This window comes from Calidris pugnax, unplaced genomic scaffold (genome assembly GCF_001431845.1).
Source record: "Calidris pugnax isolate Ruff unplaced genomic scaffold, ASM143184v1 scaffold41, whole genome shotgun sequence".
Classification (NCBI taxonomy): Eukaryota; Metazoa; Chordata; class Aves; order Charadriiformes; family Scolopacidae; genus Calidris; species Calidris pugnax.
The window spans coordinates 18,226,771-18,252,662 of NW_015094509.1; the positions used below are offsets into that span (position 1 = coordinate 18,226,771).

The 25,892-nt window shown below is 41.4% G+C and overlaps 1 protein-coding gene across 3 annotated transcripts in view; it reads right to left on the reverse strand.

Moving 5' to 3' along the window:
* Positions 1-20,422: 20,422 nt before the first annotated feature.
* TAF2 (TATA-box binding protein associated factor 2) overlaps positions 20,423-25,892 on the reverse strand; it is a 58,400-nt gene continuing 52,930 nt past the window's right edge. For all 3 annotated transcript variants that reach the window (XM_014965414.1, XM_014965413.1, XM_014965415.1), the window contains one exon: positions 20,423-21,461. In XM_014965414.1, the coding sequence (XP_014820900.1) occupies positions 21,196-21,461 (266 nt within the window). In that variant the 3' untranslated portion in view covers positions 20,423-21,195. The remainder of the gene's footprint in view (positions 21,462-25,892) is intronic.

The following is a 25,892-nucleotide window of genomic DNA, read 5'->3' on the forward strand; positions in this document are numbered from 1 at the left end:
AGCTATGTTTACAGATGCCCCAGCCTGCTAGAAATAAAGACCTTTTGAACATTACTCTTTTTAATCCCTTCATTTTCTGCATTCATTTTTAAACAGTATTGTCGCAAATACATTCATCAGAAAATTATACTGGCAGTTAAATATGCCACGGGTAGTACAGCACTAAAAACAACCATAAGAAACAGCGCTTCAAAAGAGCTGCACTCTAGATAGTCATGAATAAAAGAAGATTGTGACTTACAAGAAATATACAACCCCTCCTCCTGTTAATCTGTTCCATATTTTATGATTGAGCATGAATTACAGTTGAAAAATATCCCGGGGGATTACTTAGTACACTGCCTAATCCAACCATCCACCCCCTGCAAAGCACAACCTCATGCGGTTTTGCTTCATTCGGAGTTTCTCTGCAGCTCCAATGTCCCGGCTCAGTTTCACCTCCTGCAAACAGGTCTGAGCACGAAGAAATGGCTTCTGTGGCCAGAATTGTGCAGAAATGTGTAATTCTGTACAAGCATAATTGCATGAGCTGAGCTAATGGAAAAAACGTAATTTGTCTGGCTACCTTCTAGGCATGGCTGGAGTTACCCCTTCTGCAATCTGAATGGATGATGTGGTCTTGTATCTCTGGCTTTGCTTTGGCATAATTTCCTTTTCTTAACCCTTAGTTTACAGTATTTGGGCTGGATAACAGTTTTGCTCAGACTCCAAAGATTTGCCACTTCTGTTCAATGACATTTTCCTGCCATTAAATGTTTTATTTCCAATAGACTTTGGCCATCAGCAGGGATGTTATGGTATCCTCTATCCTTGGTTTATGCAAAAATGTATTTTCACTTTGAAAAGTCATCAGATCCAGAACTTCTAAGGACCCTCCAACAAAAAATTAATTCTCCTCCACTCTTGAGCTTTGTTGATCACAGTATACCAGGGTACAAGCAACTATAAGGTAGCACAGCTTTACAAACCCACACCAGCAAGATCCATCTCCTTGAGGGTATCTGCCACAGGGAGCTGGGGTTGGAGCAGAAATGGCTATAAACTGGAGTTGCAGGAAAACGTGCACAGGGAAACGAAGCATGGAAACATGAAGAATCATAAAGATCTTAACTAAAGCTCAGTTCTCCCTGACCAGCATAAGAAGGCTCTGCATGGGATGAAAGTTTCCAGTGAGAGAGCATGAACTTGCTGAGGTAGCTTAAAGCTTTATTACTTTGGCCATGATGCAGGACACTCCAGATCCTGGATAAGGCCAGAACAGGGCCACGGGGGAGAACAGAGTATTACCAGCATCGCACAAGGTCCTGCTCCTTGGCTTGAGGGCTGACACCACTGCTCCTTTATCTACTTTCCATATCACTAGAACATTGCTTTTTACACCTCCTGCCCTTCTCTTCTCCTACTGTTTTTTTTGCCCAAAGCCAATACCTATGCCCTATCCCAAACAACATCTCTGTAGTCTAGCACAGATACAGCTCCACCTCATTTTGAAGTTGTGAGTCTTGTACAATATGTCCAAGTTACGTCAAATTTCCACATTCTGAACAAGATGTACAAATTTCTTAAATGAAACAGTAACTCACAAGTTATATCTAGGGACCAAGTTAATAAAACCCTTCAAGAAACTTGATATATATATGCCCCAGAAGGGAACACCACAAATCTCAAGGCTGCTCTTACCTGCTACAGAAAATTCAGTGTTGAAACCTGGCTGTAAAGGCTTGAAGAGAGATATTCCACCAGGAACAAGAAATATGTAGATAACATTAAACAAAAAAAAAAAAATAGATATATACTCCCCATGAATTGCACCTTTTTCACCAAAAAGCAATGTACCAGATGATAACACCAATCCATAGGTAAGAATAGTCAACACACGCAGCCACAAATAGACCAAACATACCCCAGAGAACTGAGAAGCTAAGAAACTCCAGAAAGGGCTTATAGAGGAAGGAACAGCAACTTCCTGGGGTCCCACTGCAGGACAGGGGTTGGACACACAGGTAGAATTGCAGGTCATACAGTAAGACCAGCCTTTGAAGCAGGGTGAGGAATTTCAACCACCCACCAGCTGCTGTGCCAGCAAGGAGCTGTTGGTCCAACAGCCGTGGCATGACTTGGGTTGTTCATGCAGCATTTGTAATTCAAGACCAGCAGGTTGACCACCATTACTGTAGTGCCTGGATTTTCATCTTCCTGAAAAGAAAGTTATTATCTGGAGAGAACATAAACATTTCAATGTTTTGGGGGTTGTGGGGAAATTGGCCGATATTTTTGGAAGAAAATAATAATTATTATTTCTTATTGCCTACAATTGGGGTACAAAAGCTATGTCAAGTGAATGAACAACTCATCCTTGCATTTCAAGGGAAACCCATATAAAGACCATTGTGAAAAGAACCTGAAAGCCCAACTGCAGTAAGGATTAGGGCCTTCTGACTGCTAGACTGAGCAGATATCAGTCACAGTGACAGCTGCTCCTGCGTCAAAACCCACTCAATTCTGGGGAAAAAACTGAGAGCAGGCTGGCCTGTTCAGTTTTGGATGCTGCTGAGAGGAGCCGTGGTGCAGTGAAGGTTTTTGGGCTACACAAATGATCTCTGACTTGAGTTTTACATGTGACTATTTGAGACTTCTAAAATGACTCGTTTGTTCGCAAAGCTCAGTTTATGTTCCTGCTTAAAATTTATCTTCTGCTTTTGATTCCTCACAACATCTGTGTCCTTTTTCCAGACCCCCCTGCATGGTTTTATTCACTAAAGCTTTCAGAGTTTTGTTTTTGTTCTAACGTTTTTGCCTTCTAAGTTGTTTTTATTATGATGTACACCACACTGAGTGCTCTGGCAGCCTGCGAGGGATGTTTTCTAAGAAGAATAAATTATGGGCATTAATAAAACAAAGCACAGAGCTTTTGAACATTTGGTTTCAACGTGGAAGGATTCTCTTTCATATGACAATCATGTTAAGGATTTATTTCTAGGGGGACTTTTTCTGCTATTAAGATCTAACAAAGCAGTATTTTACTGAAGGCTTTTTGTTTTTTCCTTGCCCACTCTGTCATGGATATTGCAAAGCTCTTCTGCTGTTTCTCATTTCACTGCAAGGTACCTATGTGCATATGAAAGGTACACTGTGCAGGGTTTGCTTTCAAGTTTTCAGTTAAGTAGGGGGAGGGAGGTTTTGGGGGTTTTGTTTGAGCTTCTTTTGTGGAGAGGGATTAAGGTAAGGATACGGAAACCAGGGGCAAAGTAGTTCTTTAAAATAAATCCAGATCTCCCCTCTGTAAACACATGCCAACCAAATATACAAATTATGGCAAATTGGTTGGCTGTGCTCACAACTGGGTTAGTGCTAAAAAACAAGGGCACTATGAGCATGAGTTACAACATTTATTTGGACCTCCTTGAAAAGTTTTCCTTTCAGTAGGCTCAGTCCTGCAACATAAGCAATTTAGCTCTCATGAGTAGTCCCATTGACTAAAAGCAGGGCCTGGATTTACAGGGTCACCTAAACCAACAGAAGAGTTTTGAATGCAACATTTTCCCATAAGTCACTTCCCATTATACCCTTTTGCCACCTGGACTCCATCTCCTTAAATCTGCTTTATTGGTCCCATATGCCTTTATTCAGCAAAGTGCTCGAGCTTTGAAGGCATGGAAGGGAACTAAGCGAGCACCGAGCGGCTTTCCTGAGCCGGTGCCGCAGCCACACTCCCCATTAATGCCTCCTTTCATAGAGCTGTGTCCCCGCACTACATGCAGGGAACAGCCTCCCACTTGTAGTTCTCAAACATGCTGGCTTTCTCTTCCAAAAACGCATGCAAAATCACTGCGTCCCAGCTGCCTCCAGCTCGCAGCTTTGGGCTGTTGTCCTTCACACGACGGAGGCATCTTTTGCCAAGTAGCGTTTAGTGCTCGACACCACCAAGTGCTTAAACTCCCACGGGATTTGGTACCCCTGAATCCCAGGAGCAGGGTCTCACCCCCAGCTGCCACCGATGTTCCCTCCTTCTACCACCTCTGTCCCTCACTTGCCCCCCAGAGGATTTAATTTTGTTCTCCAAAAGGCACAAAACACTTTTCCCCCCCCTGATTTTGATTGGATTTGGTTTCTGGATTTGGATCTGGTTCTCTGGGCTGATGCATGGGATTCCCCAGAAACAGAGCGGGAGGAGGACAGGAGTTCAGCAGTACTGGATTAACTATTTATAGACTCATACCCTAATTAGGAAAGAGACAGTGGCAGCTCCATATATTCTTCCTGCGGTCTGTCTCCGTGCACCTTCCCCTTTGTGTCTGCATCCTAAAATACAAAAATATGAGACAATATTTTAGTGTAGATTTCCTGAAAACAATGGCAATTTTTGCACCTGGATGGATTTTCAGCAGCATCTAAGCCTATTTCAGAGCTGGTATGTGTTAGCTACACACCTACTTTTAAGTCAAAGATGCAAACAGTTTGATTACATCATACTCCAGATCAAAAGTTGGGGGTGGGAACCGTAAACTTCGTGATGTTTGACTTGAACTCAAGTGAAAACAGCTGAAGGCTTTTATGGGTGTTTGTATTTCTCAGTGACATGAATCAAGGTAAAAGCAACTTGATTGTTTCTTTTTATCACTCTCCAGCCATAGCACAAAAACAGGAATCCGTTAATTACTTCAGACACCGGTGGGGTCGGATTGGCAGCAACGCGGAGCTCTGAGCTTTTTCCTTGTAACTGCTGTCATGAGAAACCCCCGTGTGTTTCCTTCCTCGCCGCGTGTCTCACAGACAGATTTACGGCTGTGTTTTAACCACGTGTCAATGAGCCATTCCAGATTTACAGCAGCAAATTTGGAGACTTATCTGTGACAGAATTTTCCCACCGATAGGCCATAATTTATAATAAGTGCTTGCATATTTAATTAGCTGTATGGTGAGATGAAATACTGCAGAACGGTGGCCCAAATGAGGAAGGCAAGTCAATGGCACCATACCCCTTCCTAGGAGGGAGAAGGGTAAGTGGAACTGAGGAATGAGATGGGATTTGTCAGCTGCGCCAGCCTGCGCACAAGCAGCGGCAAGTAAGTGTATAGAAATACCAAGAAATGGATGTTTATTTGCATGTCCTGAGGTTTTTGTTTTAGTTCTTGCAGGATTTCTTACCATCAATGTGACTTCTGTCAATTTGTTTTCAACCGGACTCCCGAACTCCCCAGCAGAGACAAGGACCTATTCGGTGAATTTAAGCTGGGGATCATTGACTTGTTTAGCCACCTTTTACTAAACAAAGGGTTTGAAAGACATTTCTCCGGGCTTTTTTTTCTTCTTTTTTGTTTGCAGTTCACATGCAGAGGACGGGGAGGGGTCTGTGAGGCTGGAACAGAGAGAGGCAACAGGTGAGAAGATGCCAAGGCAGAGCCTGGGGCAGGTGAGAGCTGAACACCCCTATTTTTTTTACATGGCGTTTCTTGGCACTGTGTTTTTTGACAGCTTTTAGTCCCTTTCACAACAGGCCCACTGGGCAATGGGACAGTATGGCAGGGAGTCCCTGCAGCAGGTTTAAGAAATACAATTTCCTGTTACCAGAGATGCATTTTTTCCTCAGGTCTTCTCCCAGCTGATTTCTTCTCAGCTGATGAAAGCTCAAATCCAGCTAAGGTGGTGCCAGGTCCTCCCTTTCATTTTTTGGCATGTGCCCAGAGCATAATCTTCCTCCGTATTTCAAATACCAAAGCTTTCATCAGGGCTGTGAGCATTCCCAGCTTAAGTTGTTTTAACCTCTTCTGCAACATACCCACCTAGCCAAAAGAGTGCAAACAACTCAAACACCACAGAAACTTGCCAAGTTGTGTTCAGCTGCGTTTCTCACTTCCATTTGGAGTTTGCTGCTACAGATCACAATATTGAAATCAGCATATGTCAGCCAGTTAATTAAAAGCTGTGGAGCTGACTCAGAAAATTCAAACAAGCTCTCTATCACAGCTTAATTTCAGATTAGACTTCCTTGGTTCATCTCTAACGTTCAGTAACTCCATTCCTCTAGGTTTTTTGTTCTTAGCACCAGTTCTCATCACCCCTTTTGGCTCAAAAGGTAGAAAAACGTCCAGGCTTGGCCTGCTATGCCTCTTATTATCATCTCACCCATAAATTCATTACTTCAGAGAGAGAAAAGCATTTAACGAAACAAGCCTGGGGAAGCCTGACCCAAATTAACAGGTGCCAGCACCCATTCTTTCTCTACTTTCTTTTCCTGCCTCATTGAGAGTCACGTAATGTTTAGCATATAGACACCTTGGTGCAAACCCCACATCTTACCTTTTACACAGCGCCTTCAGAAAACATCTAATTACTAGAGAAGTAGAATTTTGCTATTCAAACTATCAGTCCTCACACATCTTCCAGGGGACCAATATGAATCTCAAAAGTAAAATTAAGCAGAAAATATACTTTAAAAGACAGCCTTCCTGCATTTTAAAGGATTTGCAGAGCACAATCCCATCTTGTTTCCTGCTCAAATTACCTGTAAGACACTCAGGAATTCTTGGAGCACAACAAAAAACCAACTTAGGTATAAACACAACACATGCATAGCAGAAATAAAACTAGTAACCCATTTTTAAGACTAATTATTGGAGCGTGTACTCTCCAGCAGAGTTTCACCCCTCTATTAATTCAGCTCATTCTTTACCAATAGGTAAAACGAGCAGGATCCAGGTGGAAGTGTGCAAATAAATAAGAGGAGCAATAATGTAACTTGCAAAAAGTTCCAAGAAGGTGTTGCCTCTTTCTTGCAAAGCAACAGTCTTCTCTCTCTGATCCCTTATGCTTTTGCCATTCATCTAAGGTTGGAAGTAAGATGGAATTGTTAAATCAGAGGCTGGGGAGCATGCCAGGCTTCCAAGCCTGGGCTGTGAAAGGTCCCCTCTGTCCATGGCAGAGTCTCACGGGGACTGCAGACAGCAGATCTGAGACAGCCTTTCAGGCCTGCCTTTATCAGTCAAATCTCCTCTTTCGCTCTGGAGGAACCCCCTGGAGAGGCTTCAGCCCCCCTGGTTGAGCTGGCGTGAGGGGGCTCAGCAGCGTGCACCCCCAGCCAGCCGGACTCAGGCTGCCAGACTTTCCCTTCACGTAGCCAGTTGGCTCTCAGGCAGCACCGGCCTCCCTCTGTTTGCAGGACGGCTCTTTCTTACACCAGTTTGGATGTATGGAAAAATAAGATACCTGTCAGGAGAAGAAATTAAGCCCCTTTCAGTTTTATTACATTCCTTCCATTTTATAGGTAGGCTGCTTCTTTCTTGTTTGCTTTGCAAAAGACATTACAATAGTAATTAGCCAGTGGAAAGAGTTTGCTTTTGATTCCTTTGGGTGAATTGCCTTAGAGAGAGCGTGTCTGAAGTAGAAGAGATTAGTACTATATTTACTAACACGCCACAGGCTCAGTGAGAGAAGGGGGGAGTAATCCCTCCAAAAGGGCTGTTTGTTATAAAACCCACCACAAGTAATCAATATACCCCAAAAGAGCAAAGGCAGCAATGGAGCAAAGCCTTAATGTGAACCAGACCGAATAACATGAAACAATCAGCTTGATGGGTGAAGTAGTGATTTGGCAAATGTTCTGACGCTCCTTGCCATGGGATTTCCGGACAGTCATGGTGAAAGTAAGTAAACAGGCCTCATCAGAAATAACGTTAGCAACAGGCCCAGCAGTAACGCACAGCTGGGCCCTTCATTCAGAAAAGGGATTCCTTCCTCTACCTGGCACTAAATCCTACCCTCTGCGCGGTGCCGCCAAGCAACTTGGGTATGGACTTTATGTGGGGTTCCCTTCCCTCAGAATACTTTTGAGCTGGAGGTGCAACGATGTGATGGTGGAGTTCACGTTTCATGGTAAAATTGAGAGGTTGCCTGAATGAATCCGTATCCGTTATGAATGTTTGAGGAAAAAATCCAGGAGCTGGCACTTTCTGCCTCTTAGTCTCTCTCTCTATCCATTACACAAAGAAGTTCTATGTTTCAGTGACAGGATTGGCCAGGCCGTTCTGAGGAATTTTAAGCCAAATCAGTTTCCTCACCTGGAAAACAAGAATGAGAGGGTTAAAACATGTAAAGGGTTTTAAATGTTCGCAGTGAAAATGCTAATTGCTATTCTCCATGTAGCAACTGAATCTTGATTTTTTTGTTTATATTTCATTGAAGGAACTCCTCCCATCCCTGGGGAGCGTGAACTGTGCAGAATGGAGAGAAGCAGAAAAGGGATGTCTCATTTTGTCAAGAGAAGGATTCAGTCCCTCCAGGAAAAGGAGTAGAATACATAAAATCACTTTATAAATCTTCAGCTCCAGAGCTAATAATCCAGGGTTCCTTCAATGTCTTCAAACTCAGATGATCTTCTACTGCCCAGCCCCTCTCTCTGATTAGCTGCAAAGAGATGTGAGCTTTTTTGGTGACACCAAAATTGGGGGGAATTTGAGGCAATCCCCTAGACTGGAAATCAACAGCAACAGTTGTATACAAAGGTTTAAATTTTTGGATAAAACATCAGGGCCCATGGGGAACATTCCGGCATTAAAGTCAGTGCTTGATTCCAAAATTTGACATCTCCAAGATGCTAGAGAGCTTTCCAGAAAACAAGACCATCACTCAAAGTGTGACAGGGTCTTCTAACTGTTACAACATCATCTCCAACAGGCATTAACACTAAGCTTTAAACACTGAACACTGACTGGGGCTTGATGCAGCTCCAGGAAAGTGCTTTGCTAAGCTTCGGAGAGGATGTGCTAAATTTGGAATGCTGTCCAAAGAGAAAACCAGTTATTTTCACCAGAAGTCCATCTAATGTTTTGCAATGTCCTTAAAGCAGGCAGATATAACAAGGGATGGCAAGTAGCCACTGGCATGAACTATATTTCATCCCAGCTCCAAGGTCGCTTGTCAAATACAAATAGTGATCAAATACTGAGAAGACACACGGTGTTCAACACACAGCACAAGGCTGAAGAAGGGAGCTTGCGGTATGGCTGAAGGACAGCCTCCTGCCTCTACAGAAGGAGCTCCCAGCTGGTTGTGTGTTTGCTACTGAGGACCTGACCAAGACCGTGACCGATTTTGTGTCGCAGAAGACACCAACATAGGCCAACATCGTTCCTGCACTTCTTAATATATTCATATCTCTGCAACCACCAGCTTTAGCATGCTCTTAGAGGTATCAGCATGGTCACCTAAATGCAAAATACATCACCCAAAATGTACTCCAAGTCACTCACACCAGGGTAGATTCCTGCTCCCACTGGAGCATGTCCCCTGGCAAGACACTGATTTGTGGCTCTGCTGCTCTGACTCAAGTGTGTCCTGTTTATTCAGGTGCTTTCTGTGCAGGTCCTGGTGCTGTAGACCCTTGTTTCAAACTACATCATCCACAGCAACAAGTAGATGGTCTTGCAGCACCCTTGCTCCATCTGCTTCCCCACATCACCTCCACGCTGCAGACCAAGCCAGGCAGCTGTCCCAGATCAGAAGATTTGAGCCATCTTGCTCTCAGTCAGATCCATCTTGCAATGCTAAATGCTGCTGAGAAGAAGAGGGCACAGCACCCCACCCTTGCTGTTCATACACTGCACGGGGCTGCACGTAGTGGCTGTAGGACCAGCTGAATCTTCCAGGTGCTGCCAGAGATACCAACAGCAAGACAGAGTAGCCCAGCACGGTCACCACATACTGATTCCTGGCCTCTTTATTTATGGAGCATCATCCAAAATTGTTCCCTGGGGAAGATGATCAGGAAATGTCCTTGCAGTAGTGTCCAAGCTGTTTCCAAAATACTGTGACAGCAGTCCTTTGAGGTAAAGGCAGCATTATCACTGTTTTCAGATGAGACCTTAACAAACTATTTCCGCTAATTTTAAGAGCCTGCCTTAAGACTTCAAAAAAACAAGTTTCTAGAATTCACAGCATTATGTACCACTACTGCTACGGTCTGTAACAGGCACTGCCAGAGACTTGCTGTACTGGATGTGTGCAGCACAGGCCCCTGTCAACTCCAGCTGAAGCCATCAAGACTCAGCAGTTCTCCTGATCAGAGCTGTGTGTCTCAAGCTGAGTGATGAACAGAGAAGTTAAAAATGACCTTTTCTGAAAATTATAGCTGAAATGACCTGGCAGCATCCCCTAATAATTCTGTCTATGGAGACACAGAAACAGGATTCAGCCTTCCAGAACAAGATTGAGCTGATCTGAGCATGACCTGGTTCCTCCTGCAGCCCCATTCCCCACTCAAGACACTGCTTTGAGATCGTTTCATCGTACTTTGATGCCAAAGAGCTGAGTAAAGTTGCCCAGACAGTCTTATCTCCATTTGAATTGGAGATAATCATATTCTTAATCATATTCTCCAAAGAGAATACTTTGTGCCTGGTTTGGCTTTTTTTTTTTTCGGTTGTTCTTTTTTTTTTAAAGACTGAATTCGAAGAAAAGCAATTCCTAGTGTGTTGATGGTGTGATGCATGTTGACTCTTCCATGGTTCAACAGCAGCACTGGAAAACATCAGCCTCACACAAGGTAAAAGAATGGCAACTATTAGCTGTTGTAGATTGCCATTCTTTGGGTAACTGATACCTACAGAGGAATAAAGCACAAATTTTAGCAAACAACTATGAAACCTGTTGCCCAGGAGCACCAAGACTTCTGAACCTCTGGTTACAAGCCAACTTCTGGAGGGGATTGTGGTTCAAAGAGATTTTGTCTTGTCATTTTTGCCCATTGTCTCCCAATGCCCAACTTTTCCTCCTTGTTACTGGTCCCTCTCAGATCTTCCTTTGACTTCATTCTCTGTCACTGGTTCCTTGTTCCAGTTCTTGATCCATTCACTTAGTTCCCTCACGCCCTGGGCTAGATTAACTTTCCATTTTACATTTGACTCGTCTTCACTGGGGGTCAGTCTAAGCCACCAGATTTCACTCTGTAACGGCTGAACCCCAAGTGTCCATTCTCTCCTGCTGCCTCTGCCCTGGGGGCAGCAATTTTGTGAACTGCTTCAGCCGTGTATCAAAGTGGTAAGTCTCACAGAATTTCACAGAGCTTCGATTTCGCCAAGGCTCTTCTGGAAATTGGGCAAAGACTTTTAAATCATGTGGATGGTTTGGCCAATTCTACCTCTCACATCTACTGAAAACTGCGAGCCTTTTCATTATTTCAGGCAGATGTTAGTGGATGATTCAGGGAGCAGATAAACACAGTTGCCAGCCATTGAGCTGAAGAAGTCTTAGAGAGTGTCCAAGAGATGATAAAGTTGAGCAGAACTGAGGGCTATCCAAAGCTTGTGCTCAGCTCCCCTGAGAACACACAACGCACACTGAGCAATGGGTTCCAAAATATTAAGAAATAAGATAGCGTGTAAGAAAAATAAGGATCTCCTGTTGAATTAAGGAGTTAGGTCATTAATGCTTGTTCATATTACATTATTAAAGACTGAATTCGAAGAAAAGCAATTCCTAGTGTGTTGATGGTGTGATGCATGTTGACTCTTCCATGGTTCAACAGCAGCACTGGAAAACATCAGCCTCACACAAGGTAAAAGAATGGCAACTATTAGCTGTTGTAGATTGCCATTCTTTGGGTAACTGATACCTACAGAGGAATAAAGCACAAATTTTAGCAAACAACTATGAAACCTGTTGCCCAGGAGCACCAAGACTTCTGAACCTCTGGTTACAAGCCAACTTCTGGAGGGGATTGTGGTTCAAAGAGATTTTGTCTTGTCATTTTTGCCCATTGTCTCCCAATGCCCAACTTTTCCTCCTTGTTACTGGTCCCTCTCAGATCTTCCTTTGACTTCATTCTCTGTCACTGGTTCCTTGTTCCAGTTCTTGATCCATTCACTTAGTTCCCTCACGCCCTGGGCTAGATTAACTTTCCATTTTACATTTGACTCGTCTTCACTGGGGGTCAGTCTAAGCCACCAGATTTCACTCTGTAACGGCTGAACCCCAAGTGTCCATTCTCTCCTGCTGCCTCTGCCCTGGGGGCAGCAATTTTGTGAACTGCTTCAGCCGTGTATCAAAGTGGTAAGTCTCACAGAATTTCACAGAGCTTCGATTTCGCCAAGGCTCTTCTGGAAATTGGGCAAAGACTTTTAAATCATGTGGATGGTTTGGCCAATTCTACCTCTCACATCTACTGAAAACTGCGAGCCTTTTCATTATTTCAGGCAGATGTTAGTGGATGATTCAGGGAGCAGATAAACACAGTTGCCAGCCATTGAGCTGAAGAAGTCTTAGAGAGTGTCCAAGAGATGATAAAGTTGAGCAGAACTGAGGGCTATCCAAAGCTTGTGCTCAGCTCCCCTGAGAACACACAACGCACACTGAGCAATGGGTTCCAAAATATTAAGAAATAAGATAGCGTGTAAGAAAAATAAGGATCTCCTGTTGAATTAAGGAGTTAGGTCATTAATGCTTGTTCATATTACATTACTCACACTTGAGAGACAAATAACTATCTGTTGCCTCACTAACCCACATATTTATTTGAACAAATATTTCCCAAGAAGTAGAGAGAACCATTTCAACAGAAAAGTTCTATATTATGGTCTTATGATAACAAGCCACTTCACAGTACACTGATGTGTATCGTATACAAGCATCCATTGTAAAAAGCTATTAAGTGTATCTCATTTTACGGTGCTGACATGTTCGTTCATTCACAGAGGTCATTAGCTCACAACGGGGCCTCTCATTTCCATATGCCCTACTGAGGTTTTGCTATATTTCAGAATCAAACCTTAATATGAGCATTATTAACTCCAAAGGACGTGATCGGTGCCATATAAAGTCAATTTATGTAAAAACCCTGCAATCATTCAAAACAAATTTTATATAAAAAAAATCTACATTCTCTGAATGGAAAGGACATGGCACACGATTAGCTCAATTTAACATGCTTAATATGTTTAACAGAAGGCTAGCCTTCTAAAAAGAAAAAAATACCCAATCCTCAACAAAACTACCTCTTTTCCTCTAAGCTGAAACTGCTGCTCAGCTGCCTGTTTACGGGCTGGAGGCGAGCTGTGTGTGGAGGTGAATCGCTGCTTGTGTTTTGACCAAAGAAGTGGGTCATTGCCGCTGGGGTACCAGCATCACCCTCACCGTGGGTCACCTCACGTGCCAGGCAGCTACAGTCACCCTCTCCTCAATGGGCTCCACCACGCTGGAGCTGTTCTGAGGGCACCACACTATCCATCCGAGCAGTCAAAACCTCTGAAAAAGTAAACCACCAAGCTATGAGAGTAGATAGCTGCTAATTAGCAGACTGTCCTCACCTGCAGGCATGCACATCCTGTTTTAACCACCTCTCTAATTGTCTCAAGGGCATTAGAGACAATTTGGTGGCATAGACTGATACCTTCTGCATGAATATACTTCGTTCTCCTGGTTCTGCTCTTCGTCTCAGTGAGGTTTGAAGCTTTTGCATCCTGAGCAGCTCATGTATGAGGCTGTGGAAAAGGAAAAAAAATGGTAGAGGAAAAAAAAATGGGGAGAAGGAAGAGGAGATACACAAAATAAGAGGAGCACAGGGCACGAAATGTCCTAAACAACTCACCTAAACAGCAGATGTAGCTTGGAGAAAAAGTCCTGGCAGTTAGGACTGCAGCTTGGATGAGCTCAAGTACTTCTTGTCTATTTTACCCTGTCTCCCTGATAGGGTAGAGAAGTCATTTGCATGCAAATAGAGGACTTTAGTTGTTATTTGAAGGAAGAGAGGGATGTTGCCTTGACAGAGGAATTCTGCAGATGCAAAAAAACCCCAAACAAACCAATCTGAATGATACCCACATCCACAACACCCGGACAGCTAAGTCCTTCCCATCAATGTCAAAGCCCCAAGAATATTAGGTACTAGACAAGCAACAACTCACCACCTGGAGCTTCTTTTAGCAGTATAAGGCATTATGGATGCCTTATGCTAGTTCATTTTTACTTTAAATAAGAGTTTCCAAAAAATGCCTCAAGATTCACAGCTTTCCTGTTTTTCCGTAGCAGACAGGTAACTGTCAGGAGTCGGTTCAGGTGCGTGAGCAGGATCATCCCAGACTGAAAGTCTGCCCAGAATGAATCTCTCAATCATCCTTGAGTGAAGCTTCCACCATATTTAAGTATGAGAAAGGTAGAGGAATGAGAAAAATCCAGCAGTCAAACTGGGGAAGCTGGAAGGGCTCTCAATGGCCTGGTAACACCTGGTGGCATTGAATACCGAAAACTGGCCCCGACTCCAGGAACAGCTACGAATCATTGGCTCCACTCAGAACCACAACCAGAAATACAGATCAATAAAACCACAGCTCCTCTGTGCACAAAGTGCCAATTCCCAACTGCATTTCTGTGCAGCCCCAGTACACACTACAGATGTAGTTACAGAACAGGTAAATCAGGCTTTCGTAAAACAACTGGAAATCACATTATTTAGAAGCTTTCTTAATAGCATAAATAATTAAAGGAAAATTGAAAAGGGAATAGACAAGGACAACAGTCAAAAACTTAGCAGCTGTTACATGTTATACACATTATCAGTGTCTTGTTTTCATTTTATGAATGCATTTTTCTCCAATCAAATTGTTGAAAAAACCTTTCATAAAAAAAAGAGTACTGTATTCAACTGTTCTCTCCACACTATTTTATTTAGATTTCCGTAACTTCTGCATTACAGCAGTAGTCAATAACCAATTCCTTGAAGTCCCTTATTGATTCTCTTAGAATTGCACTTATTTCTTCCATGAAGAGACATACAAACCCCCTTTGTTCTCTCTCCTCCTCTGTGTCTTGTCCTGGCTTGTAAGTGCTGAGTGTTTTATTAAGTACCTGGAAGATTTTCAGTGCTGTAAAAACAAATGTCTGTTTTTAAAAATCTGAGTCTTAAAATTAAAGCAATTGAAAGTGTTCAGTATTTTGAAATTCATCAAGTACTTAATAACAAACATATGAATTCCAACATTTTTAAATGACTGCATCCTTTGATAAAAGCATTTGAGATAGAGAAACATTTTCTATCCATACTGCTCCAAACACAAGAAAAGGAAAGAAAGATGCTTTCATGGAACTGTACGATGTCCATAAGGGACAAGGAACATCTATGCCTTTAGGAAATATAAGCTGTAGTAGCCTGCTGGCCACAGAGCTGGCAACAGACAGTGAAAAACCAAGACAAGAGACTCAAATCCCCAGCGCAGGGCATCATCCTGCTCCAAAGCAGCTTAAACTCTCTGCTTTGGTGGATGCCTTTGAGTCATCTGCCTCCCTTGAAGCTTGGACATCTCTCGGATGACTATTACATCGATACGCTAGAATAAGAACTGACGGTAAATAAATAATGGAGGACAAGTGAAGATGGCAGCAGCTCCGTGGGTGAGTCCAAAATACCTAAAAGTATGAACTGCCTTAGGAAGGGGAGTGATAAAAGTGATGCAACACCTTTAATATCTCCAAGTCTCTTCACTGTGGTGAGATCATCTCAGTCCCTCTTCCTTCTTCCATTCTTCCAGTTGTTTCTTCTTCCCTACCTCCAGTTTTTCAGTGTACAGAAAAATTAGGAAATGAATGACTAAAACTAGCAAAACAATGATACACTGTCAATGACTTTCACATCAACTTGAAAAGCTGTACTCAAATACTTCCAGTACTGCTAAAAACTCTTCAGTTTGACTCCTGGCTGGCAGATGAGCTACTAATAGGACCAAATTCTTTCCTATAATGCCAAAGTTTAAGGCACTCAAAAAACTTGAAAGATTTAACAAAATAAGTGACTAGCAGCTGAGCAGAAGCAGCAGCGTAAGGACAGACAGGTCCAGGACTGCTCCTGCCTGGGCTGCCGGCGGGCGCTGAAGGAAGGCTGTGGCCACCGTTCTGTTGCTCCCACGGTGTCCCCTGGGGTCCCGGCTGAAACCCACACCCGGGCAGAGCCAGCCAGGCTTGGCACCAGCCCCCGCAGCACCCACCAGGAACAGAGGGTTACTCACATGGAGTCAAACAGCTTTTACATCAGCAGCGAGTTTGAGTCATCCCTCCTTTTCCTGGAAAGGTGAGGAACAGATAACTTCCAGAAGAGGCTTTTTTTTCCCTGAAATAAGTTTTTGAAAAGGGGAGAAGTCAATCAGGTCTTGAAAAGTGCTTTCACTCTTAATGTGTTTTCAAACTTTTTCCTTCCTTTTAGGGCATATTTTCATTTAGAAGTTTTATCAGTTACTTATATTTTACAGTATGATTGATTTATAAGACATAGCAAGATCTAGAAAATGAAAAGTGCCTTTTCAGAATGAAATGCTTCATATTAACACTCTTCTGAAAATCAATTCTGTGACTAAAAGTAAAACAGAATGGCACAAAATAGAATAATAATACATTAAAAAAAGAGAATAAAAAGAATTTAAAAAACCCCTATTTGACCTGATACGACCCTTGGAGTAATTTTTGAAGAGCACTTCTTTTGCCCATTATTGTTGAGACCATTCCCTTTTTTATTTATAACACAGCAAAGAAAAAACTAACTGCCAGTCACATACGCTCATCTCGCTCCAGCCTCCCAAAATTTCCAAAATGAACCCAATTCAAAACATTCACTCAACCAATTCACAACCAAATTAAGACTATGACTATGGAATAACACAGGCTTTATATATTAGCTGCGATGGCTTAATGTGTATGCAACCACTCATATATTATTTTTGCCATTTAAATTATAAAAGCGGGAAGCAAAATTAAATATATTTTATGAATAATATCTATTTTTATGCATATATAAAATATAGAATTAAATCTCATGCAAAACTTTTATATTTACCATGTGTATTTTAAGGGCTTCTATGCAATATTGATGCTGCGTTAAAAATCAGGTTGCTAATTTTCTGTGGCTTAACCATCTTAAGGAACTGAAAATACTGACATGACTAAAAATTCCTTATATTAAAATCTACACAAATTACCCTATTTCTGTAAATATGAAATCAACTAAAACTGAACAGCTTTTATATCCTAAAATGGTACCAGTGTAAGGACAGCTTGTAATCACTGGTACGAACTAACGGCAGCTGGAGCACTTCAGGGGATGCGTGGAAGGACAGCACCAGCTCACCCAAGAACTCAGAGCTACGTCGCATCCTGTTGTCCTTCCTTCCCCCACAGCACCAGGACAGACTGACAGGGCCTGGCACCAAACCCATCACAGCTGAAATGCTTTCTTGGACACCTATGGAAAGAAGCTGCATCCTAATTAGAGACTCGAGCATGTCTACAAATCTATGAGATGCAGCAGTTACTTCGTGGACATTTTCTTTTATAATTATGCTGAGAAATAAAGAAAAAAAACCCCATGACAAACAGAGTCTGCATTAAAAATGCATATGGGTCTTTAATATTAACTGTTTGGCCTCCACTTGTGTGTATTATAATGTTTATCATGAACTACATTCATGATAATAATTCATGAACTGGAATATCATGAACATAATTCATGAACTGGAATTCATATTAAAATCTGAGATACCAAAATAAATTCTCCAGATTCTCTTTGCACATTTTTAACAAGGAATGTAATTCTACTTTACATGTGTAACACACAGTCTTCCAGTATTGGGATAGTACCCCAACCAAATCAAATATTCCTCCTCGTTTCAAGGACAGCCTACTACACACCGCAAGTTTTAATCAAAAATCAGAACCCAGACCCAAATCAAGCGCAGAGGTTACAGCCAGCCTGTGAGGTTTGAAGGTGACAAGGACAAAGAGCTTTAATCCACTGTCCAAATGCAAAGTTTTAACTTGAATTGATTTAATGTTATAGCTTTGAAAGAGTCATCGATTTTTCAGTAGAAGAATGACCCAAGCTAAGCTGCCATCAGTAAGATCCTTGGCAGGCAAAGACCTCTCCTAAGCCTCCCACAAGTGCCCATCCGCTCAGGGACCCACCACAGTAAGTTCACCAACAAAAATAGAAGATGGAAGAATCCATGGAAACGAACCAAAGCATGGAGGTCCTCGCACTGTGCCAGGGCACAGCATCCCATAAACATCCCCTGCCAGACGTTTGCCAATCTGCTGCTCAAAAATCTACAAGAAAACAGCTTTTTCACATCATCATTAGGTGCCTGTTAGAGTTTTCTCTCTTAACATTAAAAAAAAAATAAAATATCTTTTCTTGCAAATAAAGCTAATTCCCTCCTTCCCACAGGAAATATCAAGAACAATTGATAAACACTTCTTGTACCAATCTTTCAGGTATTAGAAGGGAGAGTTCCTTCTTCAGACTTTTTTTATTCTAGTCCAGAAATACTCAGTTCCCTCCTTTTTTTTTTTCTTATATGGAATGGTATTTGTTATTTCCACTTGGGGCAATTTACTCACCTATTAAAGACCAGGCTGGAAGGGGCTTTGAGCAGCCTGGTCTGGTGGGAGGTGTCCCTGCCCATGGCAGGGGGGTTGGAACTCGATGATCTTTAAGGTCCCTTCCAACCCAAACTTTTCTAGGATTCTAGGAATCTTTGATTGTTTCTTAAAATGTGTTGCCCAAAATCACTGGCACTTTCACATCTTACCTTATATAAAGAATTCCTGCTAACCCTTGAGTGAGTTTTACTTTTGCAATAATATCAGTTCGTCACCCCTGTGCAACCCCGTGCTTTTTTCCCTCACCGCATCTTGCGAGACAGGGGGAAGGGTTTGCTTTCACACACGTTATTTTCCCTCAAGTTCAGTATTCTATATTCACTCCCACTGAATTTCAGTTTGTTGCTTTTGGATCAGTGCTGCAATCTACCTGATTGTGAGCAGTTTGCCTGTCCATGTAGTACCACCTGCAGACCTCAAACTGCCCTTGTATTCCAGCAAACACAGTAATGGATATTCTGAACCAGGACCGTGACATCACCTCAGAAACTGCACTGGAAAAGTCTTTGGGGATTTTTTTTTTCTATTAATGGTGTCTTCACCATATTTCCTTAGCGTATATTCAATAGTTCACTCAAAGTCATACAGCCAAATACCTGACGGTAGAATCACCGTGTCACAGCTCTGCCTCCGCTCTGTGCCCCTATCTCTGAACAATACGTTTTCCCTCAGTGTAAGAGCGTAAATCCAAGTCTCCAGAAGCAGAAACTACACCAGCCTAAATTACCCATGACCTCACTTTTACAACATAAATATGTGTACCTTTGCTGTCCCAAACAATGCCAGCTTTCATTGCTCATTAGCCCTGGTCTCTCACAAACACCTCTGGCAGCGTTACCTCACTCCTCAGCCAAGGGAAAACCACCTAGAAATATTTCCATGGAGCTGTTGCTACAGCCTCCCAGCCTCTCCCCGTGATGCTAACCCAACAGCTCGCTGGCCCAAGAGAGGTGGCAAACTGAGCTGCACGTGGGGCTGGTCAACCCAGCACACGCTCAGTACCTCCTTCTACCCACGCTTGGGCGTCCTCCTGCTCCTGCTGAACCTTCAGCTCGTCTGAGCTGTGAGAGCTTGCAGTCACTGCAGAGAGGAAACAGATCCCACCAGAGTGGGCTTCGCCCCACGTGAAGAGCTGCTGGTGTGGTAGCAGGTTGGCACCACATCCCACGAGGACAGAGGCTGCGATGCTGCCCAGGTCCAGCACGTCCAAACCCAGCCCAGACATACCGTAACACGAGTTCCAAGCACAATTAGCACAACTATTAGCACAACAGTATTAAAGGGATATGGTGTTTGAATAAGAAGTATATGTGCATTACAAAACACCTCAGTCTACCATCTTTCCATTCTACAGATAATTTGTCATTACAAAAATTACAGGATTCAATAGCAGGTATATAATATAAAAGTATTTATTAACTTTCATGAAACAGAATATGGCTTAAAAAAATCTTCTTGGGTCCCTGTTGAACTTTCTCTCTTTGCCCTAAGAAGGAGAATCAGTCCCTGTCATAGGAATTTAGGAAAAAAAATTTAAAAATATTTAAACCAAATACAACCATCTTCTAGGAAGCTAAATGTAAAGTGAACTCTGGGCAGAAGTCAACCAGTGCATAGAAATAAAACCCCTGCCTCTACACACAAATAAAGAAAACACATAAAAAGCGTCAGAGATGACTTATCTCTATAATCAAGACTTCTAAAAAACTTAAGTTTTTAAATAAAAAAATTGCTGAGTGTAAATAGTACACTGTATAAAACACAGCTGAAGTAATTTAAATGTATCCATCATTTGAAGTCTCAGACCTAGGTTAATCCGCTGAAGTATTTCTCCTGTGGATTCATGAGCTGATCGTATAGAACGCTTTCAAAAAACCACCCCTCAGCAGGAAGAAATATATGTTTTTCAATCTTTTAATTTTTAAGCTTTTCAAAAATATTTTTTACTTTTAGCAAAGCCATCTTTCAAAAGTATATTCCGATGTCAAGCTTGAAGAAAAAATTCTGCCTCTGTCAAAATAATTTGCAAACTTTATTGGATTTTTAAAAGCCTGATTACAGGACAAAACATGCATTAAGCATTTTGCTAAAATTCCAAAAACATAATTGCAGAATGTCATTATATTCAAAGGGTCATGTTCATAATAAATACCTGCAGCTTAAAAGCAGCTTGGAATTTTTAAAGAGTTTTAGTATCTGAAAAAGGCAAATGTTCTATATATTGTTCTTAAAACTTTGACATTACATCGCAATGGTTAAAGCAAGAAACAGCTCAACTGAAGACTCCAGAAAATCCCCGTCTTCTCAGGAGGTCTACACTTGGTTATACAATACCACGCTGGAAACAGCACTTCACCAAAGGTCTGGCAATTGGCTTCTGCTTAAAAGATACTCGGCCTCATAACATTCTTCAAAGGATTAAAACATAATTGACTCTGGCAGTACACATGGTCAGCATGATGTGCAGGGGGTTGCCAGTGGACATGGGGCCCTTACATAAAGGGCTGTTTTCTTTGTTTAAAATGGAAAAAAGAGTGGGAGGTGTGGAGAAGAGCAAAATACAAAATGACTCAGAATCATAAAACATATTTTTTGAATCAGATTATTTAAACAACCGCATATGCAAATAGAAGGCTTCAAACAAGGATGGTTGCAGAGCTTCTGAATTGCTGAGGCAATTCACATATTCTTACATCCATAAAAAAAGATAGAAGCTATAGTTATATACATCCTTCTAAGTATTCAGAGAATATTGCAAGTTGAACTCCAGAGAAGCCATCAACGTCAGTCTGAAAGTGATGGGGAGCGGATTGATCGCGCACTGGCTGGACTGTTAGAGAAAGTAAAGGGATCCTTCTCCTTTTCTTTATTATCGTGTTTATGTTTATGCTTGTGCTTATGCTTGTGTTTCTTCTTCTTTTTCTTGTGCTCATGGTGGTGATGGTGATGGTGATCACTATGCTTTGAGGAGTTTGATTCTTTACTAAACACAGACATTGGAGCTGCGGAGACAGGGTGCATGTTCATCTCTCCTGACGACTGCTCTTTACCTGAAAAAAAAAAAAGAAGGATACAGTGGGATTAACAAATGTTTAGCTTGCATTGTTTTCAAACAGAAGAAATTCTGAAACATTAGATTAAATCTACATTATCTTTTAAACATGCAAACGTAGAATCTCTTACTATACTTGTACCATCAGCTTTTTGTTTTGTTCTGTTTTTTTTTGAAAAGGCTCTGGACATGCCAATTTTTACAGAGGAACTCCTTCCTCCCTCAAAAGTATAAATGTATCCCAGACAATTAGGAACTGTAAAGAGCCAGGGTATACTAGCTTCCAGAAATTAATTTTAAAACAGAGTAGGAAGGCCACTATAAAAGTTTTGTTCTTAAACAAAAAGAAAATTCCAATGAAGACAACTAAACCATGTTTATTAGTATATATTTCACAAATACACATGAACTACTTATATATTGAGTAAGTCTGGTATCTGAGGAGAGAAAAACCTATCCATGATCTCTCAGTTCCTGAACTCACACAAACTACAATAGCCTCAATAGTAGGGATTGAAGGGCAATAATGTAAGAATAAAATGGTAATGAGGGCAAACACTTGGAAGGCGGGAAAGCTTGAATTCCTTTAGGCTGAAATTGAATCAAATCACTCGCATTGCAAGAACGTAGTTTAACTTGTAGTTAAATGTAATTAGGAGCTGCAAATGTAGAAAAGCACCATTAGATTTTTGAAGGCAACCACTCCATTAAGTATTACTTAAAATGGATTTTCTTCACAGCTGCTTTAAATGCTGGGTTCCCCCCCTCCTCACTTCTGTTTTTGATAAATATAAACCTGTTAAATAATAAGGAATTATGTTATATAATTTGTAATTATCTTATTATGTATATTTGAAAACGGATTTTTTCCCAGTACATCTTTTTGGTTGGTTTTATATCTTTAAAGGCAAGAATGGTTGGTCTATGGTAATGATTCCTGGATGTCTGAAAAGCCAGCTCCCTATAGTGTGACAAACGAGCACTGAGAAGGATTTCCAAACAATCTTTCTAGCCTTATCCAAAAGATTAAGAACCAATTCAATCAAGCACATCTATAGGAAAGTTTCTAGACAGTACAGCTGTTCCATTTTTTGTTTGTTTTTAAATATGGCTGGAAGTAACAAAATATACATCTGTAAGCAGTGTTTAGAAGTCAGAATAGAAATACAAAACATTCTTAGAGTGAGAATAACAGATTATTTACTATGGAACACAGTGGAATCTCTATTGCTTAAAATCTTAAACAGCAAAAGTGATGTCTTCTAGAAATAAGTTTGGGGCTGACTGCAAGTTGCAACTAGGGTGCAGCATAAAATTCTGCTGACGTTATGAAGGAGGCTGGACTAGGGTACAATGGCTTCCTATAGAATTAAAATCTCTAATACGCAACTATTTAAAAATAACTTTGATTTTTATTTCATCAGAACTATGCAGTAGTAAGCTCATGTTATCAATGCAAAGATTTACTGTTAGAATTCACAATGACTTTACTTTTTTATGTATGTTACGGCAGATAGAAGATATGCACACAAATTCAAGCTCCCACTTGTTGACTTCAATGCAGTTACTACAACTTTTTTATGCTGTTACTTGGAGCAGCTCTGAATGCAGGCAGCATGCAAGTATACTGTATTTGATGCAAAAAGATGTAAGATTGCTTCACAATTTAACTATATATAATAATAAATATATAAAATATATAAATATATACAAATATACACAAATATATAAAATAATAAAATATTATTTCTAATTATATTTCTCTTAAGGAACTCCCTATCTGTACCTAAATCTTTCCCTGTAGCCTGAGCTCGTTCCTCTAAAGCACACAGATTTTAAACAAGTAACAAAATTTTCCTTAGCAGTTGCAAGCATGGAAGTCCAGCCATGAAGCAGAAGACAGAATAGTGGAAAAAGGAAGATATCTGACTTGGGCCATTAGAAAAGAAAGGGTTGGAGGCTGTACCTCAGACAACCGAAGCACACAGTATTTGACACCATTACGACAGGCTACAGAAGTTAAAGATGGACAGTTGCACTGACACCATCACAGCTTCCAGGAACACAGAAATAAAGGTCCTGGCAAAAAGCCTGAGGAAGACTGACGAGTGTTTGTACATAAAAGATGTACAAAAGATCTAACCAAGGCATGGAACATATTCTCACATGTTCCAAAGCTACTGGCAGGTGATGCATTAAGATAAAGAAGGCAAACTAAAGTCAACTTAAAAAAAAAAACAACAGAAAACCCACACACATGACACAAGCCCTTAAAACTTCACAGCTCCATTACTTCCAAATTCTGAAGTTATTTTTATATGGAAATTGAACCTGTAAGTCTAGACACTACATTTGTAATAACCTCAAACCAAAGCCTCTGAGCTTAAAAAAGTTTAACTTGTTATAACTCGTCTAAGGGCAGCTGAGGGCTGCAGGGATGATGCAGCAGTAGCACCAAGTGCCAGGGATGACCAAGGATGTGATCAAACAGACCTCAACTCTGTCGCACCACCTGCCACTCGTGCCAATTTCCTGCTGTTTGCTGAACCGCCAGCTCTGCCAAGGCAACAGGCTGCGTTATCACTTCTTTGCTTACTTCAGGTAGGGTATTAGAAAGGTATTATTTGAAGCAGTTGAACACCGTTGACTGGAGCAAACTAGGGAGCAAATACAACAGTAGCATAAGCAAACAGGACTGAAGGGGATGACCACCTAGAAACTGAAAAAGGCAGGAAGATCTTCAGGAAGCGGAGAGAAGGGATCCAACTGCAACTCAAGGGCTACTCAACGCTTAAGGAGACAGTCAATATCAGCAATATGGCAAAAATGTCAACACGAAATGAAAGAATATCATTACAAAAATCTACATTTAGTGAGCCAGTACTAAGAGTACACATACACTTTCTTCACAGAGTCAATAATAGCTATAATATGCTAGTTTTTTAAATGCAAAAATAACTATCCAGAAAATTTCCTCCTACTGTTAAAGAGTGCTTTGAAATCAGGAATCAAATATACTGATCCTGGTCGATGGCTCAGAAAGAATGTACAGAGACTACCAAACTCAGTTGTCTGTAAAATGGACAGACTTGTAAAAGCTCTATAAAGAATTTTACAGCTCTGTACCTGTAAAATCCACTGTTAAAGTTGCAGAACACATTTTCTTCATTTTAATTTTATTTTAATTTCTATCTCCTTAAAACCTATGCCAGGACCTTGCCAAACTAGGAAAGCAAGGCAAAATAGGAATTGTTTTCCAGGGCATTAATATCATCCTCATGTCAACAGGGGTGGCAGGACTGCTGCAAGGAGGCATGGAGCACTCCCTCTTCCTGCAGGGAACCCACTTCCTCCTGGCAGAGGGAGCAGGACTGGGACCAGGGTTTCTCAAATCACAGAGACACACAATAAGTGGAGGGTGAGCCCAGGAGCTCGCTTCTGAAGTGGTTGGTAGCATTCCTTGGAAGAAAACGCACATACATGTGTCTATCCACTTGGATCTCCTCCTTTTTGGGATGTGGAGATTCCAATGTAATTATTGGCTTTGCCGTGTTCCAGTTAACTGGGAAGGTGTTTAAAATTAGACAGAATTACTAGCCCATGGGACAAAGATCAGAAACTTCATGCACACCTTGTAACTCACACATTGTGAGAGAGAGTAAAATCAGAATCACAGAATGGTTAGAGATGGAATAGACCTTAAAGATCATCTAGCTCCAACCCCTCAATGAAAACATAGATCTCGCAGTTTAGTTTTAGAATTAAAAAGGTTTAGATTTAGATAAGCTATAAAGTAACAATTTCTGTTACAACAAAAATTGCTGTCAGATAACCATAAAATCTTGGCCATCAATTATCTAGGGTAAGTTCTTTTCAAGAATCACTGGTGCATTAACATCAAACAATGTTGCTGGGTACAGTGTTTTACCAACTTCACTCTTAGTTATTAAACGTTTACAATTGGAAAACACGTAACTTGAGACTCTGACACGCCAACAAGCTTTCATAAGATCTTCCATATGGTCTCTCCTATACTTCTGATGTTGTGTGAAAAGGGTGGGACACCACAGACTTACAGTCTCTGTTTCTTTGCTTGTACAATCTATTTTTTTAAACAGCTGACCTACGTAGGACTTTTCCAAATAGATACTTGTTAAAAATGACCCAATTTGCACCCTGATTTATTCAAATGTCGGAGAAGGAGAAAACAACTTCACAAATCACAGCAAAGGGTAAGGCCCATGGGTGCAGTGTTTCAGCTGAGGACAGGCGGGTGCTCCAGAACCTGACACCGACCACCTCTGGGAAGAAGGGGACACCAACACAAGCATGCGAGCACTTAATACATTTCTCCCAGAACCCAAAGAAAGGTTGCTAATGAGAAAAATAATGCACTCTCTTTGCCTAGCAGTTGGACTGCAGCTCTGGC